General features: G+C 42.8%; 1 protein-coding gene across 1 annotated transcript in view; it reads right to left on the bottom strand.

Moving 5' to 3' along the window:
• LOC136285631 (amine oxidase [flavin-containing] A-like) overlaps positions 1 to 25,054 on the bottom strand; it is a 36,682-nt gene extending 11,628 nt beyond the window's left edge. Inside the window, exons 1-7 of the mRNA XM_066177049.1 lie at positions 24,920 to 25,054; positions 14,592 to 14,686; positions 13,159 to 13,296; positions 6,014 to 6,118; positions 4,710 to 4,801; positions 2,246 to 2,387; positions 591 to 740 (exon numbers count right to left, since the gene is read on the bottom strand). Of these exons, the coding sequence (XP_066033146.1) occupies positions 591 to 740; positions 2,246 to 2,387; positions 4,710 to 4,801; positions 6,014 to 6,118; positions 13,159 to 13,296; positions 14,592 to 14,686; positions 24,920 to 24,965 (768 nt within the window). The 5' untranslated portion in view covers positions 24,966 to 25,054. The remainder of the gene's footprint in view (positions 1 to 590; positions 741 to 2,245; positions 2,388 to 4,709; positions 4,802 to 6,013; positions 6,119 to 13,158; positions 13,297 to 14,591; positions 14,687 to 24,919) is intronic.
• Positions 25,055 to 25,333: the final 279 nt, after the last annotated feature.

Below are 25,333 nucleotides of genomic sequence, written 5' to 3'. Positions count from 1 at the left end.
CTATAGGGTGACACTATATCACAACTCTGCTGCTCTCAGGGATCTCAGGCTTGTGGGGCTGCTGCTGCCCCATGCGTGCCACTGTGGCTAATTGTGTGCTGATGGAGCATTTCCAAGCACTACAGTACAGAGGCAAAATCTTACTAAAGGTGTTTGAAATCTCTCTCTTTTTTTTGTTTATTTTTGGTTTGTTTTTTTTTTTTGTGGGGGGGGTTGGTGGGGTCTTTTTGTTTGTTTGTTTTGTTTTTGCAGTTTTTTTGTGCTGCGAGTCACAAACTTAGACAAAACCAGCAAGGTTATTATTTTTCCTTATTTTGAAATGGTCTTAATGCAGAACTGAAATGTAAAAATGTATAAAGACATAGAAAGTTAAGGCAGACAAGTCAGAGTAATGACTGAAACCAAGAAGCAGAACACCAAGAAGAGAGCCAGTCATAAATAAATCCGTGAAGCAGGTTCCATGGAGTGTCAGCATAGTCCAAGAAATAGACACACACAAATGGGTACTTCCTGATTACATCTGGCTAAGAGCTACAGCAGATGTATTCCCCTACTAAATGCATACTCTACTTTTATTCTGATCGAATTACCTCATATATCTCATGGTTTAGAGTCTCCACAAGGACATTATCACCTGTCTGATCGATACTGATCACAGGTCTCTCCAGTTTAACTCTGCCTTGGAGGCGTTCCATTATTTTCTCTGATATCTGACCGGAACCCCCTTTAAACTTCCTCTCCTAAAACAACAAAGAGAAAAGAAATACAAACAAAAAAGCAACAGCATTAATCACAGTGACATTGAATATGACTTCTGCTCACCATCATGAAATTCCAGGCTAAAAATTCAAGCCCTAAGGATGCATAAAGACACCTAGACTTTCAGAAGAGTGAGGGCATAAACCTGAGCCTCAGTGAGAATTACTAACTAAACCACTTTTGCAATGGCTTCCCTAATGACCTGGCTTAAAGACTCTTTAAGCTTAGAGAACAGACACATATAATGTAGGCTTTCTAGCAAAAATAAACATATCACTTCATTCAAAACAGGTGTTGAGTATTTTACCACCACGGTGCTACCGAAACCCTCAGATGTGACAATGAAACCAACTGTAAAGTGAAAGACTGTGCCAGCCCAGAAGCAAGGGCCTGGTCTCAAGGTTACGAGCTTTCTCTGTCCCTGGGAAGACACAAAGACAGTGGTGTCAGGAAAAAAGCACAATCTGTGACACACATTTCCCTGCAATGTCCGTGTAGAGGGTCAGAGGAAGCACTAAAACCTCTCATCCAGCAGCCACCAGCGGTAGATAAAGCAGCTCACTTTTACTTCTGAGATGCTGGTACTGGCAGGGTGGAAAGGATCCATAAAGTTTCGTGCTGAAACACTGAAATGGCTGCCCAAGCAGGTTTTATAAGACTTGTCAGGGCTACCAAGCCAGAAACCCTTAGTGCTTTGGCTCAGCTAAAATTGATTGGGGTGAGGGAAGAAGGAAGCATGGTGGGAACAAAGACAGCTTTTCCCATTCAGCTGCAAAGAAAAGGAAGAATTCTTCCCAGGCAGCTTTCCCTTCTCTACACATTTCGTTTAGCTGTGAGTATCTTGGGATTTATTTTAACTCTTGCTGGAACACCTAGCAGTTGCTAATGTGGGAGAGCAAACATGACTGAGGGGCTCCTGAGGAGGAAGGCTCTTAGTCAGGTCTGTCTTCTACCACAGGACAGCATCAGCACTGCTTACATCCTTCCTGACATGTGGTTGTCTATTCTTACCACCATGGACAGATGTTGATGGAAACTGTTGCCATGTGAGCTGCCTCAAGAAGAATGGGCCTTTTGCTATTTACTTCCAACCCCTGTCACTAGAGACTTCAACACCAAAAATACGCCCACGTTTCACTCTGAAGTACACTTGTACTGAACTCTTCTAAACACTCAAATGTGCTAAGTAACCCATAGAAAATAAATTGGCAAAAAAGCAACACAACTGCAACAACAGTACTGTGCTGAAGTGAATGCAGAAAACCCTCAATTGTTTAAACAGTCCCAATTTATTCCACATCTTAGCTAATAAAATCTTTCATCAAACAGGGTTAGTTGACAGGGCTGTATCACCCCATGAGAACATGTTTCTCTCTGGTGCCACATGCTCTCATCTTTTCATTAATTGCAGGGTTTTGATGGGTACAACACTGCACTTGCTCGTTCCGGATTCAAGAGAGGAGGAAGGAAATGAGACATTTTGTACCTGGCCCCCATTGGTGATAGAGAAAATCCTGAATGAGCCCCCACACTGCCTCACATACCACAGGAACCAGAGGGCAGAGACTTCGTGAGGCTCAGACGTGACGTTGACATTCACAAAGACCGTGGCGAAGTCCTTGACAGCTCTGCATGAGACACAGGACCAGGAAAAGACTGTGAGAAAATGTGACTTCCTGACTGCTTTCAGGATTTTATTTGCCATACTTGACAAGGGCTGCTTTCCCAAAGTCAGAAAAGTCAAGATGATTAATATCTGTTTTATTTTTCAATCTGTAGTGAGTCTGTTTAAATGGGTTTCTACCAGTACCTCCCTCCCTCCCAAAGTATTTACCCATTTAGTTTGAAATCCCATTGATTTCACCTTAGCTAAATAGTTTCCCAGCTGCTATTCCTTTCATCAGAATAAATATTTTTCTCAGCAGAAGAACATTTTTTTGTAATCTTTTAGTGAAACTTTTCTGCATTTCTCATGGGGAGCTCATGGGGCACATCAGTTCCAGGGTCTGATGGGTCCTGAGGGACTGAAGCAGCCCAGACATTCCCACCTGTCATGTAACACTGCTGCACTGATCTTTTGTGAAATCAAGAACCCAATCTGGCAAATAACTCAGACAGAGAAACAAAACTGGCAATCATTGCTATAAAAATAAGGAAAGGGTCACATGTCTACCACAGGAAGTCCTCTGAACATAAACAGAGAAACAGCAGCAGGAACAGAGGATCTGGATATTCACATCCCTTGCATTTGTGGTCACAGATTTCTAAGAAAATTGAGATCATTTTGCAAAGAAGGCAAAAGGACTTTGACTTCAATGAAGCTTCATGAAACAACATGCATTTATAATCATCTGATAAAGGAAGGAACTTTGCAAGTTATCTGGGCTAAAATATGTAACTTATAAACTTTTATAACCTCATTTCTCTAAGTATGAAGTCCATTCACCTCTATTTCATTACCAGGATATGAGAACAGCCTGCACACAAGAACCCTCTGTGACAATTCTGGGAGCACCAAGACATTAAACAGTTGCAGCAGATTCAGGCCTAGGAAATGTGAAAAAACTCTCCAGGATCAGTAGATGCTGATCTGTGACACAGGACAAATAATCTTCTTTTGTAATCTTGGCCCTGAGTCATACAGAAAATGCTGTGGAGAGCTCTTCTGTTTAAGTACTGTTTTTTAACTGTGTGTAGAAAAATGTGGCTTGGCCTAAAGATCTACAATGGGTTTTTATGAGTTTTTGAATGCATTTCAGCTGAGCACATCTATTAAAACTGGATGTTCTACTGACAACAATGGCAGTAGAAGCTGCCCAGCAGAGAGGTCTGTTAAAGGAGGGATCACTACAAACCCAGTCCTGCTTATGCTCCACCAGCTCCATGGCTAAAAGCAGCAGTAAAAACTAGAAGAGGAACAGTCAGTGCACTTGCAACAGCAGCTGAAAGTAACTAAGTTTGCAGGCAAAAGGCTCATAAAACTAATTGCAAAGAAAACTCTAATGCCACAGAGAGCATGAGCAAGTCCAAATGGCTGTACAGCATATCCCATGGAACTGGGGCAAGACCTAAGGCACAAAAAACAGACTTCAAATGGGAAGTTTTGGTCAGGAAGCAGCAGGCACAGCACTAAACTGCAGTCAGAACGAAAGGGCAAAAGAACTACAGTCACACAAATAAAAGACACTGAATAGGAGGGAGGAGAGTGCTACAGAACAGCATAGGGGCTGGCACAGCAAGCAGGGACATGAGTGCTCATAAGAGAAACTTCTCTTTGCCTTATAAAGAGAAATGATTGAAAAGAGAAAGGAAAGAAAGAGAATTTCCAGCTGTCATCACCTCAATGTACTGAACATTGTTCCTTTTTTTATTTTTACAATGCAGTTCCTCACAGAAAACACATTGGTCATTCTATAGATGATACACCACCTTGAGCCCTCTTCCTACCAACTCTTGTTGATGCCCTGTTGGATCTGTTACTCACAGACAAGGAGGACCTGTGGGATGATGCAAAGGTGAAGGGCAGCCTTGGCTGCAGTAGCCACGGGACTGTGGAGTTTAAGATCCTGAGAGGAGTACAGCAAACAGCAGAATTGCAGCCCTGGATTTTGGAAGGGCAGATTTTATCCTCCTCAAGGGCCTGAATGTCAGTGTCTCACAGAAAACTATACTGTAAGGCAAAGAGCCACAGGAGAGCTGGCTGGAGTTCAGTGATCCAATGATTTGAAGTGAAAGGATGGTGGGAAGAGCCCACACCATCCCTGCTCTGTGCAGGGGCCTGCTGAAGCAAACCCCAGGCTCTCCCCGAGCACCTCTGATGCCACCTGCCAGCCAACCAAAGCCCATCTCAAATACCTCCAGGTCAGTACTCAGCTGTACCACAGAACCTGCCAAAAAAGCCACCATCATTCCACAGCTGGAATTTCAAAGCCAGGTAAAGATTTACATACTTGGTCCAGCAAATCTTGTCGATCAGCTCTTTCATGCTCATTTTGTCCCATTCTTCAGCATGTGGAGCATCCCATGGTGCATCAACAGGAATCTGGAGACAGAGGTGAAATATTCAAGAAATGATTCAGTATTTCATCATTGCCTGGTCATAGCTAGTTAGTAGCACAGACTTAATTGATATAGTGGCCAGGAATTATTTTTGTTTCCTGCACATGGATATAAATTTGGAACAAATGGAATAGTTTCCATTCACATCTTTGGCCATGAATTGTACCACGACCACCAAATCTGTTTTTGTCTGACCAGTGAACCATATCCTGATGTTTGGGATCATCTGGCTTTTAGCTGTCCAGAAGAGATTCAAATTTAATTGTCTTGGTGTCCTCTAGAAGTTGAGGGGAAAGTTCTTTTTCCGGTCAGTTCCAAGATGAGTATCCAAAAGCCCCTAAGTCTCTCTGCTAATTGCAGAGTAAGAAAAAATGTCTAGATGCTTTTGAAATACTTTAAGCAGTTAAATTCTTAATAATAATTCTTTAAGCATGTAAGTAACGTGATGTGGAGGATACTACCATATCCCTAAATATTTAAAAAATGTACTATTGACAAAAAAAAAAGTGTAGTATAATACATAAATTTGATTCTGTAAAACCAATGGAATTTGCAGTACAGTGAGTTATGCTTGAAGATTCTGGGAAAGTAAAGCCCTTGGTTTGTTGCTAGATTATATGGAAGCTGATGAATGTTTGAAAGAGAGTATAATGCTCCAGGGGTTGCAGTTGTCCTGTTTATATTTTGACGTTTAAAATTAAAGTTACTGTGAAGTCAGACTGGAGCCCAGCTCAGGCAGCTACCAAAAAAAAAAAAAAAATTCTTTACTCAAAATGCTGTCATGAGGAAAGAGGAAAAAAAAATCCTCCTAATCTCCCAGCTCATGGAATATTTCTTCCTGTCATGAGAAAATACTTACACTGAGTTCAACCTCATTTTTTCAGATATCTTAGACACCTCCAGATCTTTTTGTCTCCTCTCATAGAATCATAGAATAGTTTGGGTTGGAAGGGGCCTTTACAAGTCATCTAGTCCACCCCCTTCTCAGGGAGGAAAACCTATTATTTCTGACAACTTCTGGGCAAAACAAAAATCTTTCCAATGGATGCATCCTTTCTGATTTGTTTTGTTGTTGAGGGTTATTTTTAATATTAAAGAAGCAATAAAAAACCCTCCCAGAAACAAAACAAAAACAAACCTGATTTATTCACGGTGACATGAGCATTGTAGGAAACACTGACTTTTCACAGCCTACCTCTTTTCCCATCTTGTCCATGGTTCTCCAGAAGTTATTGTAATCCAGATAAACCAAGGGATTGCATGTCGCAGGGCAAATTCCCATGAAATTCCGTGACTTTCCCTGAAATGCACATAAAAACACCAGCAACTGAAATATAACAGAGCAGATCTTCATTACTCAAGAACACAAAATCCTCAGAGTCATCACGTGTTTGGCCTTTTGCCCCAAAAGACCTGGCTGGGTTTTTGGTTTTTATTCTTTTTTTTTTCCTGCACCTGCATGCAAGCAATGGAATACATGTTGCTAAGCAGGAGGGATATAAACAGCTGGACTGACATTAAAAAGGCCAATAACACCTTCTTATATTTACTATTCTGAAGGGGTGGGAAGGGTTACATTTGTTCTGAGCAAGTTGTCAAAGCCTGGGCTAAGGATACTCAAGCCATGGCCAAAGAGGTAACATTCCTTGTTCCTAAGCATCCTTCATTATTACATTTAAATGAATCTACTATTTGCCTGCTGCTGCAATGTGCATCCTGAAATTTGTGTGGGTCTAAAGTTGAATGAATTTTAAACTATTTAAGCACGTTTATGGTACACCTCACTTTAAAGGAAACATACCTCTTTATGTTGGAAGAAACCTAACCTAACCTATAAAAAAGTCTGAACAGGAAGTTTTTGGCTGCAGGAAGAAAAAAACTGTACACTTGCAAAAATGGTGTCAGTACTTACAATGTGTGTGTTACAGAGCTGTAGCAGTGGCTGAAACTGTTATTATCTAGAACTGACTGTTACAGATAAACCTGCGATGTCATGATAAGAAAAACAATCTACCAGCAGCTGCTTCTTTGTGATAACTTTAATCTGAAAGAGGAGGGGTTGAGGAGGTAACATTTTCTCTAACTAAATTGCTTTGAACCTTCCCCCATGTAAGTCAGTGGTGAATTTTTCATCAGACCTCTGTTTTCTGCCCTTCCAGGTGTGTCAGAAGTTTGTGTGAGGATGCAGGGAACACTCTGACCATGACAGGTGTGGTGCTAAAGCAGTTTGCAACCTGCTTTTCAGTGCCATGGACCCTGTGCCAGCCCACCACGCCTGGCAAGGTGGGAGTCACAGACCAAGAGAGAGGCTGCAGTGCTTCAAATGCAGGAAAAGGGGACCCAGGGACAGAGGATAGGAAGCAGGAGCCAAAAACACCTTCCTCACACTTGGTGAGAGAGAATTTATTGATCTTCCCCACTGGTAGTTGTGTATTTGTGTGTAAATGCATATGGGTTTCTGATATTCTGCAGAACATTTTCCTCTGCAAAGGTCGTAACAAAGATAAAGGGTCAAAGACGAAACTCAGAGATCATAGTGAGCTTTCAGACTTGGCAAAAGCAGTAAAATACTGAAATTCCCACATTTTGGTGAACTTTTGTCAGCCCCAGGACAGGCACAGTAGGGGAGGCAAATGTGTAGAGGACCACAGCAAGGCTTGGCTGGCACTGCCTGGTGCTCTCTCCTATGAGCAGGGCTCCAGCAGTGCCCCAGCTCTGGAGCCCATCAGGTCACTCTGTGCTGTTCCTCCTCACCATCTTCAGTGAGGGCAGCACCAAAGCCACTCTCCTGTTCCATCCAGATTCAACAATTTCTGCTCTGGACCAAGCAAAGCCCAAGGTTGTGATCTCAGCACTTAGTTCACCCTGAGATCCGCAAGTGTAATGTTTTAGGGGGTTTTTGTTTGTTTGTTTCTGTTTTTCCCAACAAATGTTGTGCATTCAAGTCACCAGGAGGTGGTTGGTTGCCTCTGGATTTCTGGGTATGTAATCTCACTCTTGTGTACTACATACTTTTCTCTCTCTTTGATCCTTTATTTTGTTCTTTTTCAGACTTACACTGAAGGAGGGTGGCAGGGGGGATGCTGCTCCAGCCTCCTCCAGGTGCACACATGCACACAAAACATTTCTGCCATGGCAAGAGCAGAGTAAATGCTCCTGTGAACTCCCAGCAGGGAATCCTCCAAACAACACCAGCTCTTCCTTTCCCTTGAAGACAGTTTCTCACTGCCAGGCTGCAGCACTGTGTTCAGCCACAGAAAAGAGGGGTCAAACAGTGCATGCAAAGGGATATACTGCATCCTACAGCTTTTACTGTCATAAACTGATAAAGCTGTATCAAACTAGGAAATACTGATACCAAGCAGTAACATACTACTAATCACTTTATTCTTATTGCACAACATTTTGCTTTTCTAAAAGATCATCAAACACTGCTTCTCAAATGTCATTTATTGCTAGTCTTTTTATTCTGGGAACACAGGTGCCATCCACATTCCTTCCTGGACATGCTTTAACACAAATAACTCTGCCCTTCAGCAGAGATGAGGTGCAGTGCTGCCAGGCCACCCAAGTCAGGGTGAGGAGAAGTTACTACTGCCATTCCGTCCTGTTGATACTTCAAGGGGACAAAGGGAAAAGATAAGCCTGTGTCCAATCAGGAGTAGCAGCAAGATGTTCCCGGTTTTTCACTGTTTGGTGAAAATCTCTTTTCAAAAGTCTTTCTGAAAAGTGACTGTGCTTGTACAGAGTGATGTAATATGCGAACAGCTCTCCTATCCTTAGCTCACTTAGCTTAAAAACATCTTTGGCCAATGGCATAGCCCAGGGAGATCAGTGGGAATACATACCTTATCCCCTGAGAAATACAAAATGCCAACTGATAATTAAAAGAGTTTAAAATTGTGTTACTTGTTGCTCTCTTCTGCATGCAAAAATCCTGTAGCTTCAGTAAGACTGGAGCCCAGTGGCAGGAAAAGCTGGAAAAATACAACAGTGCTAACAGAGCTGGAAGAAGCTAAGACTGGATTCAGAGGCTGAAATAGCTCACAGACAGTGACCCCTGTGTGGCAGGGCTGCACCTATCAGAGATGGCATCAGAGGAAGGCCAGCTCTAGCAAATTCCAGGAAAGAAATTCCTATTTCCCATCAGGCAGCACAAGCCCAACAGCCTTACACACATCATTTCTCCAACTTTCTGTCTGGCACAAGTATCCCCACAGCAGCTAGGAAATCCAGCCCGAGTGAGCTGGGGTTGGTAAGTTAGTTATTTGGTTTTAATATTGTCTCCCTGCTAGGCAAAAGAGCTCTGGCTGCAAGTTTCACAGAGGAGCACACTGCAAACAGGGCAGGTCTTGCAATATTCCATTTTTAAACAAGTTTATAGTGTTCTGGATGTATTATTTTCAGAACTACTGTTTTCTTAACTGAAAGGCAAATAACCTACTGGCTTAGTTCCCGTGCTAACTAACACATGGCTGCCTGACTGACCCACAGAGTTTACCCAACTCTTTTTTTTCATTTCCTGGTGTGTCAAGTGGCTTCCTGCAGACCTCAGATCTGAGTCCTGCTGCCTGCTTGGATTAGTTACCCCCCACCAATCCAAAGAAAACAAGATCCTCAAGCACCATCCCTCACTGGTTAGAGACAAGGCAGCGAGAGATGAGCTCTGCAAGGTCCCTTCCCTGCCCAGGGCTATGCTGGAGTCTGGAACCAGAACTCCAGGAATAAACCCCAAACTCTGACACCATCCCAAGTTTCAAACTGTGCCAGAGCAACAGACAATTTTGCCAGACTTGAGCAAGGCAGGTCCGTCTCCTGGCTGCTGTGCCAGGGACAGGGCACACACCAGGAGGCACAGGAGGAGCATCCCCCATGCCCCAGAGCAGGGGTTGTTATTGCCTGGGGCTGTGCACAGCACAGAGCAGCAGCTCCCCCAGGTGAGAATCCTTCCCTGATCCCCACCTCCAGCAGGGCTAGCCCTGCGAGCAGTGCTGTGCCTGGGACTGTCTCATCCCTGTGTATGAACAAGTTTGTGGGGATGTGCTGCACCCTGAGCTCTTAATCCAAAGGCAGAATGAAGGAAAGAAAGGAACAGATGGATAATCTGAAGCACTGTATAGAAATTCTCACATTTTATCAAGTGTTCCCTCCCTCTGAAAATCGTAATTCCTTATTAAGTAATATTATATATCCTGGAGCTGTGTGCTGCTGCCAGATATTGGAGAAGGTTAATACCACACCAAGGCCCAATGCCTTTACTTTCTAGGATCTTCTACTAAAAAGATGAAAACAGCACAGAGCTTCAAGGATCTCTGTTAAAACAAAAAGCTGTCTGCCAGCTCAGGGAAGGGAGAACTCCAGCACATCCTCCCCTTCTCAGCCCAAAAGCATTCTTGCTGAATTATGCGACAGTAGCCATAGAGAAATTTAGCTGGAAAGAGGGCTCATAACAAACACTGAAAGTTTTAAGTTACAGATTTGCAAGGACAGGATACCAAAAAAATTCCTGATTGACATTAAAGGAGTTCATGTTACCATGCTGACTGACGGGAAAGAAAACAAATAAAAAGATTTTTAAAAAAGATAAACTATAGTTACATATTTGGATTTTCAAAGAAACTGTAACTACAAAGGAAACCTACACCAATGAAGAAACTTGCTTATTAAAGCTTGCAGTACATGGAATTTTTCCACACACATATGGGAAAAATTCCTGTCAGAGAAAAGAAGCTCATTAAATCCCTCTGGGGATTTTCACTTTCTCTTGGCTGCTCCCACTGCTCAGATAAACCATTTTCCCACTTTCTCCCAGCTCAATCAAAGCAGTATCCTGGAAATCTTCAGAAAAAGCCAAGCTGAACTGATTGTTAGAGTAGAGAAAAGACCAAAAATCTCTTAATCCAAGGGTGCTGGAGATTACATACAGATGTCACAAACACATCTACAGCTGTGCTTAGTCATTGCTCAAAACACTTCCTCTCCCCTCTGACAAAACCACACAGCATTGCAGACTTTGGAGAAAGCTCTTGGGAGGAGACCTTCCTGTCTGGCCCTGGCTACACACTCCTGGACAGCCACCAGATGACAGAAACAACAGCTGAGACACAAGGGGAGACGATTTAATCAGAACTTTCAAACCTGAAGGGCTGTGGATGGCCCATGGCTGATAGCGTATCAGCCCAAGAAGCTGAAAACATCCATCTTCCAGATTAATATTTAATTTCTGGTGGATATGATCCTTTAATATCAAATAATCTCTTTGCTAACGCTTTCTGCCATCTAGGAAACACCACAGGTGCTTGTGTTCCTGGAGCATCGTTAATGAACATGAGGGGTGCAGCTACAGCTGGGAGAGCACAAACCCCTCCCTGCACCTCCCCACCCAGCCTGGTGTGCAGCAGGCAGGTAAAAGAGAGGCAGGTAAAGAGCCCTGGGCACTGACCAGCCCAGCCAACAGCCAGGACTGCACAGATGGAGTTGAATAAGTTTCTTCTAGAAGTGGGATATGAGACAGGGTTCAACCACACATCCCTAAATCAAAGGGCAGGGTGACTACACAGTGTCTCAAGGCAAAAGAAAGGAGAAAAAGCTGTGAAAAACTTGAGAAAAGGGAAACGGAAGAAAAGGGCTAGAATTCATGGGAAGAGGATGTGGGAGAAATGAGACCTACAGAAGAAAAGCATCATTTTTATTCATCCAGTGCTTAAATCTGGGAGACCTTAAAGCCCCTTTGTTGTCACCCTGGTCCAACAACTACAGCTCCCTTGGGACCCTGATCATCTCAGCAGGACCATGATGACAAATCCAAAATTGATCCACAGCCTGTGATCCATCTGAATAGCTCAGAATGCTGCCTCCTGCTTAGAAATATGCTTTCATTTCAAAGAAAACGTACAAAATTACATGGTCATTAGCAGGGACGTGCATAATGCAATGTGGGACAACAAAAAGCTGCAGCTTTGGCGTCAAAATGGATTAAGGGCTCAAAGTAATGTAACCCATTAGAGCCTTTTATTTAACATGAAGAAGATAAGTGCCTTTTAGGATGCTGAGAGATTCATGCCTGAGCTTAAATTAGAGTGGGACAAACATTCTGCTGGTACAAACCAGCCCATCCCTCTTGCTGTGGAATTACATCAATTTTGCATGAGGGGGTGACAAATAACTTTTTTAGTATTATGGAGTGGCTGTGAAATTATTTAAGATGTGCCTGTTTTATGAGCATGGCATCAATCTGCCCAATAAGGAGTGCTTGCAAAACCAGATGGTAAAACTTTGCAGCGTGAACACGTTGCTGCAATTCTTAGGGAAAAAGTGGGAAGGTAATAGAAATGAAACCAATTAAGGATCCATCACATAGGATGGCTTGTCTGTATCAAGTATGTCAATTGTGACTCATACAGGCTTCAAGTCTGGTTCTGCCAGAGTCTGTTAAGTACCAAAACTAAAGAGTATTTTTAAAAAATAAAAGTGATGGTCTTTGCAAACTAAAACAATACTTTGAGTTATGGATACCAACAGTCACATCTCACACCAGTAAAAATTAGGCCTTTCTTTGTCCTTCTCCCTGCCGCTCTCAACCTGCACTGGTTTTGGCACCAGGCTCCGGGTCGGACCTGTGCAAAAAATTCACAGATCTGGCTAAAGACGTGGCACAAGGGCTGGAAATCTTCTCTGAAGACAGGTTTTATTCCTGTTCACTTTAGCCACACCAGGACTTGCTCAAGAGTGGCCACCTGGACTCCTGCTGCCCCACATCTCAGAGGTGAAACTTCTGGTGACTCTTGGGAAGGGCTTGTGTGTCACCATTAGCTAGAGAGGGAACCTCAGAGCCTCAGATTAGATGATTAATTTCCAAACACCCATTTGTGAGATGAATCCCACTCTAGGGGACTGAGAGAGATATGTGAATCCAGTCATGTGGGCAAAATATTTTATCCTATTCCCCGGCTAGTTCTATAATATAATTGTCCAGAATCATCGTTCAATACTATCCATCAATACTATTATTTTTTAAATTTAAATTTGGCTTTTATTTCAGACCAAGCATTTCCTGAATTTCAGGCAAAACTTCTTCAGAGAGTATGCTCAAAGACAATGTGCCAAATGCATCCCAGATTTTTTAGCTGCTGTCAGCTGCATTTTCTGAACACTTTTAAAAAGAAAATGAGAACCTTTTGTCGCACTCCCAGTAAGTTAAAACAGAATAACAACACTTCAAGCAGGTGCTTTCTGGATTACTGAGGGTGAGTTTTAAATGGAACCCTTTTGATGACTGTCAGGAATTTCCAAGTTTCAGTGCTACCTTTGGGTACCTCAGCAGGGAAATGCAATACTCACCCCTTTGTGATGGAACATGTGGCCCTTCACATACACTTTGTAGGTCTCCACCCCCAGCTCTTTTGCCAGTCGGAGAATCCGGTTTTGGGTAGGTCCCACATATGATCCACCAACATCTACATAACCCACTTTATCATTCTGTGGGAAAGAAAACAGGGATCAGAAGCTGTGCAGGGAGCTCCTCAATACAAGTACCTAGAAGCAGAAAGAATTATTCCATACTGAATGTGTGTAGAATGTATGTGTATGATATTCAGGAGGAATTTGTTAATGGAAAAGGTTGTCAAGCATTAAAGTGGGCTGCACAGGGAGGTGGCAGAGTCACCTGATGGAGATGTTCAAGAAATTCACATTACTTTTCTTGTCATTGCAAAACATTTCTGCAGTTGAAACCACCTCCAGCCTCAAGGCTTGTTTTCTCTCTCTAGAAACCTGCCTAGACTCCATCCTGCAGGTGCTGAGCACTGCACTGCGGTTTTCCAGGTGATTAATCTCCTTTCCAGCACTGCATACCCTGGCTCCAGCCTGCTGCAGTCTCGGCAGGGACCCCCAGCCATGCCTGCCATGAAAGGTGCTCAATGCACCCCTCAGACCAGCACCCCACTCACTTGGGAAGTGGGAAGAAAGCAGGTTTCAGGGATGCACACTATCCCAGCAGGCTCATGTCCCAAGACAGTAACTCTTTTGAACACTGTTTATAGTGTGTATTTTAAGCCTGGCATTCTCAGTGTCACAGAAGGATGGTGTTTATGCTCCATGTTTGACACACAATGATTTCGGCGGGAACACCGTTTATCTCTGGTTCCCCAGCAATGGCACCTGACATAATTTACATCTCCCTCAGTTCCAGGGTGGGAAGCAGAGGCAATGTCTGTATTACATTACACTGCACCACAAGTGACTCTTCATTTCTTTCATTATTTTTTTTTCTAATGGCAATCATGATGCAGTTCATTTTTAGAAGCAACAGTGTTATTTCAGATATTTTAAGACATTTTAAAACACTTGTCTGAGCCATAATGATGTCTGGTCCTGCTCAGGCTGCTTCTTAGAGGGCTCTAAGTTATCATGCCTGTTACAGTGTGCAGAGGGAGATGAGAAAAAGAAGGGAAATGCTCTGGTACTCATGGTCCCAGATGATGGTTTTCAAGACATTACTGAAGTCTTAGGTAGACTATATTCATTTTTCCCTCATCTACTAAGTCAGTCACTGCACCTTAGGCTGTCAGGTTGTCCAAGCAGGAATTCTTGGTGAACACATGCTGACTGATGACTTTTGGATTAGTTGCTCTGTTACCTTCTAAGGGATTAAGCTGAAGCTGTAGTTCCCTGCATCAAAATAATTGTAGTTCCCTGGGTCAAAATAATAGGAGTGACATCTGTCACATCACAGACCAGCACAGGTGAGAGTCCACACCTCGTGAAGCACTTACCCTGATGGTAAATGTCCTTCCTCCAACTCTGTCCCGGGCCTCAAGGACCACCACACTGACCCCAGCCTCAGACAGCAATTTGGCAGCTGACAAACCTATCATAAAAAAAGAGAAAGTGCATTAAAGCAAGTGGCAGCAATCAGCCACATTAACAGTCAAAAACTGAACCAAAGCTCCAAGGTCAGACATTTCAATAGTGTTGTCAAAAAATCCCTGAGAGATGTTAGGAACTTTGCCTGGTATCTCACCACAGAAATCATGTGGCTGCTGCTTAGTTGCATGGTGTAACCATTCACAGCATTCACAGACTGAAGTTTCCTCCTTGGGTTAGCATTTTGACCTCTTAAAAACAGCAAAATTTTATTTATTAAGGGACAGACACATATCTTACTCTTCATTTGTGCAGCCTATGGAAAAGCAGCAGCCAGCTTGGGGGACTTGCAGTGCTACAGTGACACCAATAATGCTCCTCACCCACATCAGGTCTGCTCCTCTGCTGTCCCTTGTCCTCATTCACATGCAGAAGGAAAAGCCTGCTTCACGGTCAGGATTCATTCTCAGCAATGGAGTTTGACCATGACAATCAAACAGGCTGCATGCAGACACTTTATAAAAGGAATTATGGTCTCAGCAAAAATCATCTAATTATGGGACTTTGTGATGGAGCCACTAGAGACAACTGAAAATTCAATAGGACAGGAGACCTCTTTGCTTCTGACAGATGCGAGCTGAAATTGTAAAAAGCAATCATGAGCTGGTGAAATCAGATTATCCCACTGCCCTGCAGGCCAATCTGGCACTGAAGCATTGTTCCTTTGGAGTTGTTTCCCTTCCTTAAGTACACGAAAGGCAGCCCTATTGATCAGAACTTCCAAGATCCCCTGCAGGCAGGAGTAACAATATTACACTCATGTTTATTACACTACCTTGAAATGTGATTAAAATCAATTGTTTGTGAGCCTACAAAGAATGCATGTCTGAAAAGACCAGGGGAGAGGAATTATTTTGGGAAGAGTTAAATGTACTCCTTTATTCTAAGGGCAATACAGAATTGACCATAAACTTATATGCAGAAAATCTTGTAATTGGAAAGGGGAACACCATTCACTGGAAACCAGAACTGAGGAAGTTCAAATGTCTTATATAGGCAGAAATGATATATATATAATTTTCATACTGATCTAAAAGTAACTTTACACCCTTGTACCATATTCTTCAGATTGCTGCTGGAGCAGAAGTATGCTTAATTCTTCCATCTGTTTAATATTCTATTTTTTTAATTGCAAGCCATTTTTCAGTGGAGTGGATATCTTATAAATTGATCTAATTTATTTCAGTGATCATTTTTTTCCTCCATGAAACTCTGGAAACAATTTCTTTCTATCTAATTCTTTAATGCATTGAGTGATGGCTTCTCCTCCTCCCCAACACAAATGTAGAAGACAAAAATCTATGATGTTGAAAACACAAACTGCAATACTTTCTTACAACTACGTAATTTTTTAATATGCAGAAAAATGAGATTTCAGAGTATACAGCAGGTTCTGTCACAAAATACCGCATATCCTACATGTATAAAATAAAAGGCTGAAGTCTCTATTCTGTGTAAATACCACTGGACACTCAGACATGAGTGGGTAATCCTTGTGTAAAAAAGTTTACTGTAGATATACATGCCTTGAAAAAATTGAACATGAAGCCGAATAAAGTCCAACCTATATGAAAAAAAAAAAATTAAACGCAAATTTTTGGTGCCTAAACCCATAATTTCATGCTGAATACAACAGCTCTATTCCTGCCACAGTTGTTTAGGAAGAATAATGGTTACACTGGATTGAGGTGGAACTTAAACTCACTACTGGATTATAGCTTAATTATGGGATACATCCAAATAAAGAAGGGCTGCTAAGGGATGAAGAACGTGTTGTAATGTGTCTGAGGTTCTCTAACCTGTCTGCCTGTTAAACTGTACTCGTACTCCAGATTTACAGATGGTTAGGTTTCATTATTGTTAACCCAAGGGTCATGTGAGAAACTGGTCCAGAAAAAGAAAAAAGGCTTTGAAGTTTCATAGACTGGGAAACAGCAAGAAATAAATTGAGACAGCAATGGCTTAACTGGGAACTGGGAGAGGGCATGACTCACAAGTAAAAACAATATAAAATATGTTTATTTGACATCACTTCTACACATTTGTTTGCTCAAAGCATGGAAACTATTTTCTTTCAAAACAGAGGACTAGGAACAACCTGCACACAGCACCTCTATGTCTGCCTCTATCTGTTGGACCCACCTCTTTAGCTCCACCCTGGTGAGACTGAAGTGTACCAGGTCCAGGTGCTTCCACAGCTTTGTCTGAAGCACCCCACAGGTCATGAAGCCTCTGTGCTTTTTATACACAATTAACCTCTAAACTGACTGCATATTTACCTTTCATCTTCTCCATAACTTGAGTTTTCAAGACTTTTGTTGCTGTTCCAGTATCCTGGACAGGACTGGACACCAGAGAGTGACCATTTGATTGATGGGGTGAGAATGAGAGAGGAAGGAATGAGACCTTCTCCTTTCCTGCTCCTTGCCTCATCCCTGACTGCTCAGCTCCCCTCAGGCTGCATGGAGCTCTCCTCTCACTTCCTCTACAACATCTCCATCCCAGAGGACATCATGAACTTCAGCAACTGCCAAGGAGCAGGGAAGAAGCTGTGGATGCCCCATCCCTGGAAGTGCTCCAGGCCAGGCTGGAAGGGGCTTTGAGCAACCTGGTCTAGTGGAAGGTGTCCCTGCCCATGGCAGGGGGTGGAACAAGATGGGTTTTAAGGTCCCTTCCAACCCAAACCATTACTTACAGGCTATTCCAGGCCAAATGAAGCCCTGGGCTCAGTGCTCAGAGCAGGCAATGGAAACACTCCAGAGTCTGTCGGTGTGACTGTGGTGCAGAGACTCCTGGCACAGCTGAGCCTGTTGCCTCCACCTCCTCCCAGTGCAGCCTTGAGATAAAGCTGGAAACAGCCCCAAATCACTGGACAAACTCCTTCCAGATATCCCCCTAATTCCATGAATTAGAAATACACTTCTTGCCTCAGCAGGATGGAAGGAGCCTGCCAAACCCAAGCCTCATCTGCAGTGTCTGGCTGTGGAAATTCACTTATTGTTAAATGAGAACAAACAAGGCGAGACATCCTCCACAAGGGTTTCTATGGAAATCTCCCAAGCAGCACCCCTCCTCTGAAGATGCCATGCAGGAAAAGCTCGGCTCCTATTGATTTTGCAGAGCTATTAAGGACTCAGAATTGCTGCTGCTACAGATCATAGTGTGGCTGCTTTCATGCCAGAAAATCGTAATAATCCTACCACAAGCAAAGCCCTTTGAAGTGCATCAAAACACTGGATATATCGTAGAAAACAAACAAACAAACAAAACCACACTTAGATGAATTGATGCCAACCTGCAGACTACAAGACACACGCCATGACTGAAACATAAGGACACTGAACAATACTGAATTTTGTAATACAACAAAGCCCATTTCTACCTCTACCTCATAGGAAAGAAAAGTTCAACTCCACAGGTAGCAAACAACACTGCGACTTAAAGAGACTTGATCTTGATTCCAGAGGAGTCCTGTAATGTGGAAAATGGTTCCCTGTTTCCTAGGGAAGTGTTTATAAGAGAAAATTTATGAGGATAATTCCAAGGTGCCTCAATATTGGGGTTGATATAGGGCATATGTGCAGAGACGAGTACTACAGCACAAACAGTGAGAGCCTGAAAAAAGTTACTTTATTGGAAATGTCCTAGTGATTGTATACTAACGGTGTAGAAAATTATTCTACTTTTCAAAATCTAGGCTCTGTAAATCCAGAACATTTCTTCATGAAATCCTTATTAATACACCCTACTGTACATGGCATGGGATAGCCACATTGTGAGAAAATGATTAACTCATTACTGTAGTGTTCTAGCAAGCTTTAATTGAGGAAATGGGAGAAAATCTTCCTGTAAAATCCCTACATTTTTCTGATCTTGAGTGGGGAAATAATTTTAAGATTTTTTTTCTCATTTTTCCAAAATCAGAAAATAAGAGAATTGGCAATATATCACTATTAAAGTTCCAATGTAATGGCATTCTAATGCTGTGACTATTTTTACTGTTTCATTGATAGAAAACCTAACAACTTCTAAACACTATTGAGTAATTAAACCTGGCAATGACCACCTTAAAATCAGCTCTCATTTTTCCAGCTAGAAATCCCTTTGGCAAGTAAAAATGAAACTGTCAACGAGAGATGCAAAACATTTCTGCCATGATCATAGGGTAAACTGTCCCTTCCTCACCTCTTTATTCTTCTCCTGCAACCCTGATTACCCTTCCACTGGAATTTTTGTGTACATCACACCATTTATTTAAGCTTTAAAATACAGTTAAAATGTGCTCAGTTGCATGAGATTGACCAGAGAAGACACTAATGGGCAACAACACACAGAAAGCTGAGACTGAAAGAACTGTTTCCTTTCACTGACTAAGGATTTGAAGATTTTAAATTGCCACTGAAAATACATTAAAAAAACCCCAAACAAACAAACAAACAGAAATAAAACCAAAAAACCCCCCAAAGAAACCAACCCACCAATGCTATTAATTCAGTAACAGCATCTTAAATCCCCCCAAAACAGTGAGAATGCACAGTGTGGATCACAAGTCTACATTTATTTCTACTTCAATGTTGCCTAATACCATAACATCACTAATTTTCTGCTTGTCAAAAACCATGTTTTATCTTGCCACACTTTCTTTCACATTCCTTCTTGTAGAATACTTGGTACGGGAGAGATTAAGTTTATGTATTTTGTCATTTTCGGGTAAATGTATTTAATTTCTTTCTCATCAGTATTTTTTCCCTTCTAGGGGAAAAAATCCACTTGATTCAGCAAAGATCTTAACCAAAAGAGAATAAATATTTTCTACTACGAAGTACATTGTTCAAATGAGACCAAGCCACTTACTGGTCTCAATGGCATCACTGTCTAAAAGCTTTCTACAGATGCAAGCCTTGTTCTGTAGGGCACAAAGACAGCTTCTCATGGACAATGCTAACAGAAATACAGTGGGCAGGAAGAGGGAATTCTATTGCAAGGGTGAATCCACTCCTCTGCCTACACCCACTGGGATTTTCATGTCCACAGTTTCTTGCAGTAAACATTCCTTTCCCCAAGTAATGCCCTCCCTCAAAACAAAGGCAAAACAAAAAGTTAATGAGTATAAGCACAGGGCTGGACATGAGGCATCTTTCCTCTCGTTACATATTAAAATGAACAGTTAAAATGATGACAGTTTGATACCACCTAGTAATGGACACAACCAAGGTAATTACACACATTTTATGACTATTGACAATTTTTTTTAGTCGGTGTCGTGCAGAATAAATGCCTGTTACCTAAATGGTGACCTTCAACTAAAAAAGTAAGTGAAAAAATGTTGCTGCTAAATTATGATCAATGTCATCACCACAAATGCCAATAACATCAGTGCTGGTATTCCCAGAAAAGACATAATGCCTGTCCCATGCCTGTTTTTTTTTTTTATGTTAGGGTTTTTTAAGGGATCTGTCTTAACTACTTGGCTATTTCTTCCGCTTGTTGGGGAAAATAAAACTCATAAGATTTCAGCAGCAAAACAGCAGAACACATTATGAAGAAGAAGGCAAATGGAAATTGGTACTTCTGCTTATTTGCAATTATTGTATGAAGCATCCACTACACTTTGTATGGGATTTTGGGAGTTTTGCTCCTGCCGTAAATTTTTGTCATTATAACAGTCAGCTTGCTAGGAGTACATTGGGAATTCAGAGCTCTGTGAAACGTTATTTATTTCTGCATCCCCAAAAATGGTCTTTAGGAATCTCTGGTGGTAAACGACAACATCATCACTGATTATCAGTTTTCTGGTTGGATCCAGAAAGAAGGAAGGAAGGAACAGGGTAGATGGAACCCAGCACAGGGCAAATGCAAAGCGATAAGCAGAGAATACATTTGGTGAATGTAAATATTACATTTCTATAGGTCAAACCCCAGGTAAATACAGAAGTAACACTAGGGGAAAAAAAATCTATTGAAAACTACTCCAGATTTACACAGGTCGAACTGATTCTATCTCACACCAACAACTGTGTGTTTGACAGTTTATCTGACACCACCACCCACCAGCAGCTTGGCGAGCTGTCAAAACAAACAGGGCAGTGCACAACAGAAGTTGTGCTGCCAGGATGGCGAGCAAGGAAAATCTGCATTTCCTCATTATTCAGTCTTTCACTCCGAGCCCAAAGCCAAGGCGTAGGTAGCTCGAGGGGTAAGGCTGTCGATCACACACTGTGGAGCTGGGGATGCCAACACAGAGTGCTTTTCCACAGAGAGAAAAACAAAAAAAAAAGTCTCACTAATATATCATATGTTTTATTTCTATGTAAAGACTAATCACTACTATTTTTACATCCCAGTTTTTTCCTACAATTTGTGGCCCTTGGACCCCTCTGTAAGTGCAGCAGAAAACAGTGCTGTTTCCTGCACATGGCTGGGAAATCTCAGCTCTGATTTTGTAGAACTATGCAATCTCCTTGTTTCTAGATAAGAACAAACATTTTTTCTGTTATAAATAAGAATAAATAAGAACTACCCATGTCAGCGAATTATACGCTTCAGTGTAAGATTCAATTACGCCTGTTTTTCTCTTGTGTTTTGTACTGGTATCAAAATGTGCTGAAATTTCTTCCAAAAGATATTTGCATACAAGATTTTTTGGACTTCTCTGCTTCTGGATGTACTTCTCCATATCTGTTGCCTCTCTGGTTTGCATTATGTAGACAAACATTATTAATTCTCAATGCAATCTTCTGATAAACTTGGCTTGCACACGAGGTGAGGCTGGCACATGAATATACTCCCATGAAAAAAAGTTAAAGTATTTTGCTTACTTTTTTTTTTTTCTTCTTTTTTTTTTTTTGTCTCAAATTTGGAACTATTTAAGCTTGAATTTCCAGACCGTGCTTTTCAGGGTGTGGTTTTTGGTGATTCTTTTCTGCCGGAAAATCTTGGTCAAAATCTTGGTCTATTTCTAAATGTCTAAGGAAAACACATTCTTTGATTTTGAAAAACCATGCCTTTTTTTAATTCCTATTTTGGAAGTTGCAGCAGCAACTTGAAATTTGGCAGGGAGGTAACCTTGGAGTCAACATAGCACATTTTGTTATCCATGTGGAAATACACCCCAATAAGGTCAGTTACAAAGTTTTGTGAAATTACAGGTCACAGCAGTCATTTTGCAGATCTGACTAGCTGAAATAGCTGAGGTTTCTGTCAAAACTCTCTGAGCACTTAATGCCGTCCAGTCGCTAATGAACAGTGTCTGAGCAGTGACTGAGCATCCAGGACCTCCTTACAACATTTTGTGCCATCAGCTTGCTGGGTTTCAACAAGCACAAAATCAAGTAAAATCAATCAAGTCAAAATCAATCCAAAACAACACTCTTCAGTTCAGTAGAAAATGCTATAAATAGAAAATGGGAGCAATATTCAAGCCATATAAAAAAAAGCTCCCTGTGGGTATGGGGAAAGTCTTTAACTTCAGGCACCAGTTTATTTAATATGCTTGGGTATAAAATGCTGTAATTAATATTAACTGTATTACAGGGGACATTATCTATTAAGAATGACACAAAGGTGTGCCTGGGGCTTTTACTAGCCACAATCCACATTTTTAACATACAAAATGTTGAAGTAGAAAGAGGAATTTATCCCAGCCTCTGCAGCTCCCTCTCTGTACGGGTCCAAAGGCACTTGCTGATGCAGCCCTTGAGTGGGATTCCATGGTGTACAGCAGGAAAATCTCAAATCTCAAATCTCAGCAGGAAAATCTGCCACCCAAGCAGAGATTTCTTCCAAAAGCTTTTCCTTTCAAAAGCACTCTTTGCAGAAGCTCCCTGCACCCCTAGACTGCAGCTCCCCACAGAGTGGATTCTGTGTCCCTGGAATGACCACACTGTGGTGTGCATGCAGAGGCCAGAAGCATGGAGGAGTAGAACATGTTAGGCATCGTTCAGGAATGGCCTCTCAGGACCATGCTTTGCTTTGAGGAATAGACAACTCCAGAGCTGCCTGTCAGGATTTGAGCTTCATTTCACAAATACTGGACAAATACTTTTAAAAGCCACAGCATCACTGCTGGGATGTCCACACTTACTAAAGCAAGCACCTTGCTTATGCTTCCTACAGATTTCATGTATTTCTAGCAAAGAACGAGTTTATCCCAGAGTTTCCTATCATTTCCTGCAAGCACCAGGTAGTGAGTATTTATAAATATAGCAGAAGGAGCGGAGACAGAAATCTCACCAGATGAGTCAACTGCAAATTCAATTTCAGAGATGCAAACAGCAAGGCAAGACTGGAGTCAGAGAGATGTTGAAGGGAAATACTGTCCATACTGGAATATGATTTACTATGTATTCCACCAGAAGCAGAGCTCTAGATACAGATTACTTCTGTTTTTTCTGGGGGTTTTTTGGGTTTTTTTAAGACCAGAAAGCAGCAGTGTCTAACCTCTTGCACAACTGAGGTGTAGGCATATTGGTACAGGAATGGTAGTGACAGAGAAGCTGTGAGAAAAGCAAAAGAGACCAGAGGCTGATCAGAGTTTAATCCCCAGCTATGAATAGCAGTGTAGAGTAAAGATGGACTAATTATTAAATAAGGCATTTATTGTCTATTTTTCAATGGCTGTTTTCTTAAAACGATGCCTGTTCTAATTCATATCAGGCAAACACCAATTTCTGTGCCCCTGGCATGGGGTTTCCATTGGCATGAAAAACGTTCCTGCACCCCAGGACTGCTGTGACACGTTTATTTGTCTTCCTCATGCCACTGACAAATTTTCAGGGGCTGTGAGCACCATGAAATTTTCTCCTTGGCTCCATTCCAATCCCCACATCGGGTTTTGGTCCAAAGTGTAGGTGCTACAAAGTAACTTGGCATTTTTGTACTAGTGAAGTGAGAAGCCACATAGAAATGCTCAAAGCATTTTCTGAAACACTGCAACAGGTTGGGGACCTGAAGGAACGAGGCACCCTGAAGGGAACAAGAGCTTCTCAGAGCTCTAAAAGCCATATTAAGAGGATGTTGCCATCAGTAGCACACAGGATGGGTGGTAATTCCCTAAGGACACTGCGTGCATTACAGGAACCCTAAGGATGAAGACCAAATGTCTCATGCTAGCAGGAAAATTACCAGACATCTGGTAAAAATTAAAAGCAAGGAAATCTAGGTCCACACTCTTCCTTTCTGTTTTGTGATGCTATAGATTATTTGCATATTGACATATTCACAAATAATTATTTAAACAATTACTGTTCTTTTAGTAAATGAAATAATGTCATTATGTGAACCATTTGCTGTTTTGCACGTTAATTCAACTGCAGATAACACCAAAGGAAAGCTTCTGATTCCTTCTCATTAGCAATAAAACCTAACTTTACCAACACCAGTAATGGCTGTAATATCACTGAAGTCACACAGTCACAAAACTCACCTTTTCTGAATCATTTGTGAAATAAGAGCTGCCTGAAAACTGAGACCTGGCCAAAGCTGCCAACGCAAAATTGACCTGAGGGACAACCTAAACACTAATTTTCTCCAACACAGCAACATTCTCATTGTTGGTAACATAATCAAAAAAAAAATAACGGGGTTTTTAAAGCATACGGATGAGGGGCCATGATGCAATTGCTGGTGCAAAGTAGATCTGAAGAGTATTCTGGGAAGTTGTTGCCTGGTGTAGTGTGAGGAGCCCGTGGCACCTGGGGAATCGGGCTGCCTCTAGAACAGCTCTTCTCCCAGCAACAAAACCTGACCTAGAGATACTCCCAGATGTTTATTCTGCGGCATTTTCCCAAACAACTGCCACCGCTGCATGGGCAACCCAAAAAGACCACGTCCAAACATCGTCTTTGGGGGGACGCACCAGTCGCAGCCTGTATCCCGTATCCTGCCTTATCCCGCACCTGTGCGCACTGCCAAGCCGCTGTTCCTTCAGCCGCCCTCCCGACGAGCACCGAGGACAAACCAAGGCACGGAGCAGCGATTTGTCCCTAACACAGGGACAGGGATCATTTCTATTCTCCGTCCCCGAGCGCACCCGGAGCCGCCGGGGCTCTGGCTCCGCGCTCGTCCATCGCCACCCCCGCGCCACCGCCCGGCCCCGCTCCGGGAGCGCTCCCGGCGGGATGCCCCGGGAGAGGCCGGCGGGAGCGCGGGGGCCGCGCCTGTTCCTGCCCTGACCCACCTGAGATGCCGCCCCCGATCACCACCACGTCGTATTTCTCGGCCATGGCGCTGACTCCGCTGTCCCCGCTGACCCGCTGTCCCCGTGTCGGCTCCGGCGGCGGCCGCGGCTCCGTCCCTGCCCCGCGCTCGGACGGCGCCGTCCCGCCCGCCCCGGCCCCGCCTCTGGGCGTGGCCACACGGCCCTTCCACCAATGGACGCTGCTAGGGGCGGGGCCGTGAATGACCGCGCCCTCCAAGATACTCGTGCGGCCCGACGGGGCGGGGGATGCTCGGGACCGCCGGGAACACCAGGAGCATCGGGAACTCCGGGAACACAGGGGACGCCGGGCACACCCGGAACATTGGCAACACTAGGAACACCGGGAACGCCAGGAACACCGGGAATGCCGCATCCCTGGGCGCGCATCGCTAC

This window comes from Chamaea fasciata, unplaced genomic scaffold, assembly GCF_029207755.1.
Source record: "Chamaea fasciata isolate MVZ Bird 193981 ecotype frontalis unplaced genomic scaffold, bChaFas1.0.hap1 SCAF_2, whole genome shotgun sequence".
NCBI classification, from domain to species: domain Eukaryota; kingdom Metazoa; phylum Chordata; class Aves; order Passeriformes; family Sylviidae; genus Chamaea; species Chamaea fasciata.
This window is presented reverse-complemented; position numbering and strand designations above follow the sequence as displayed.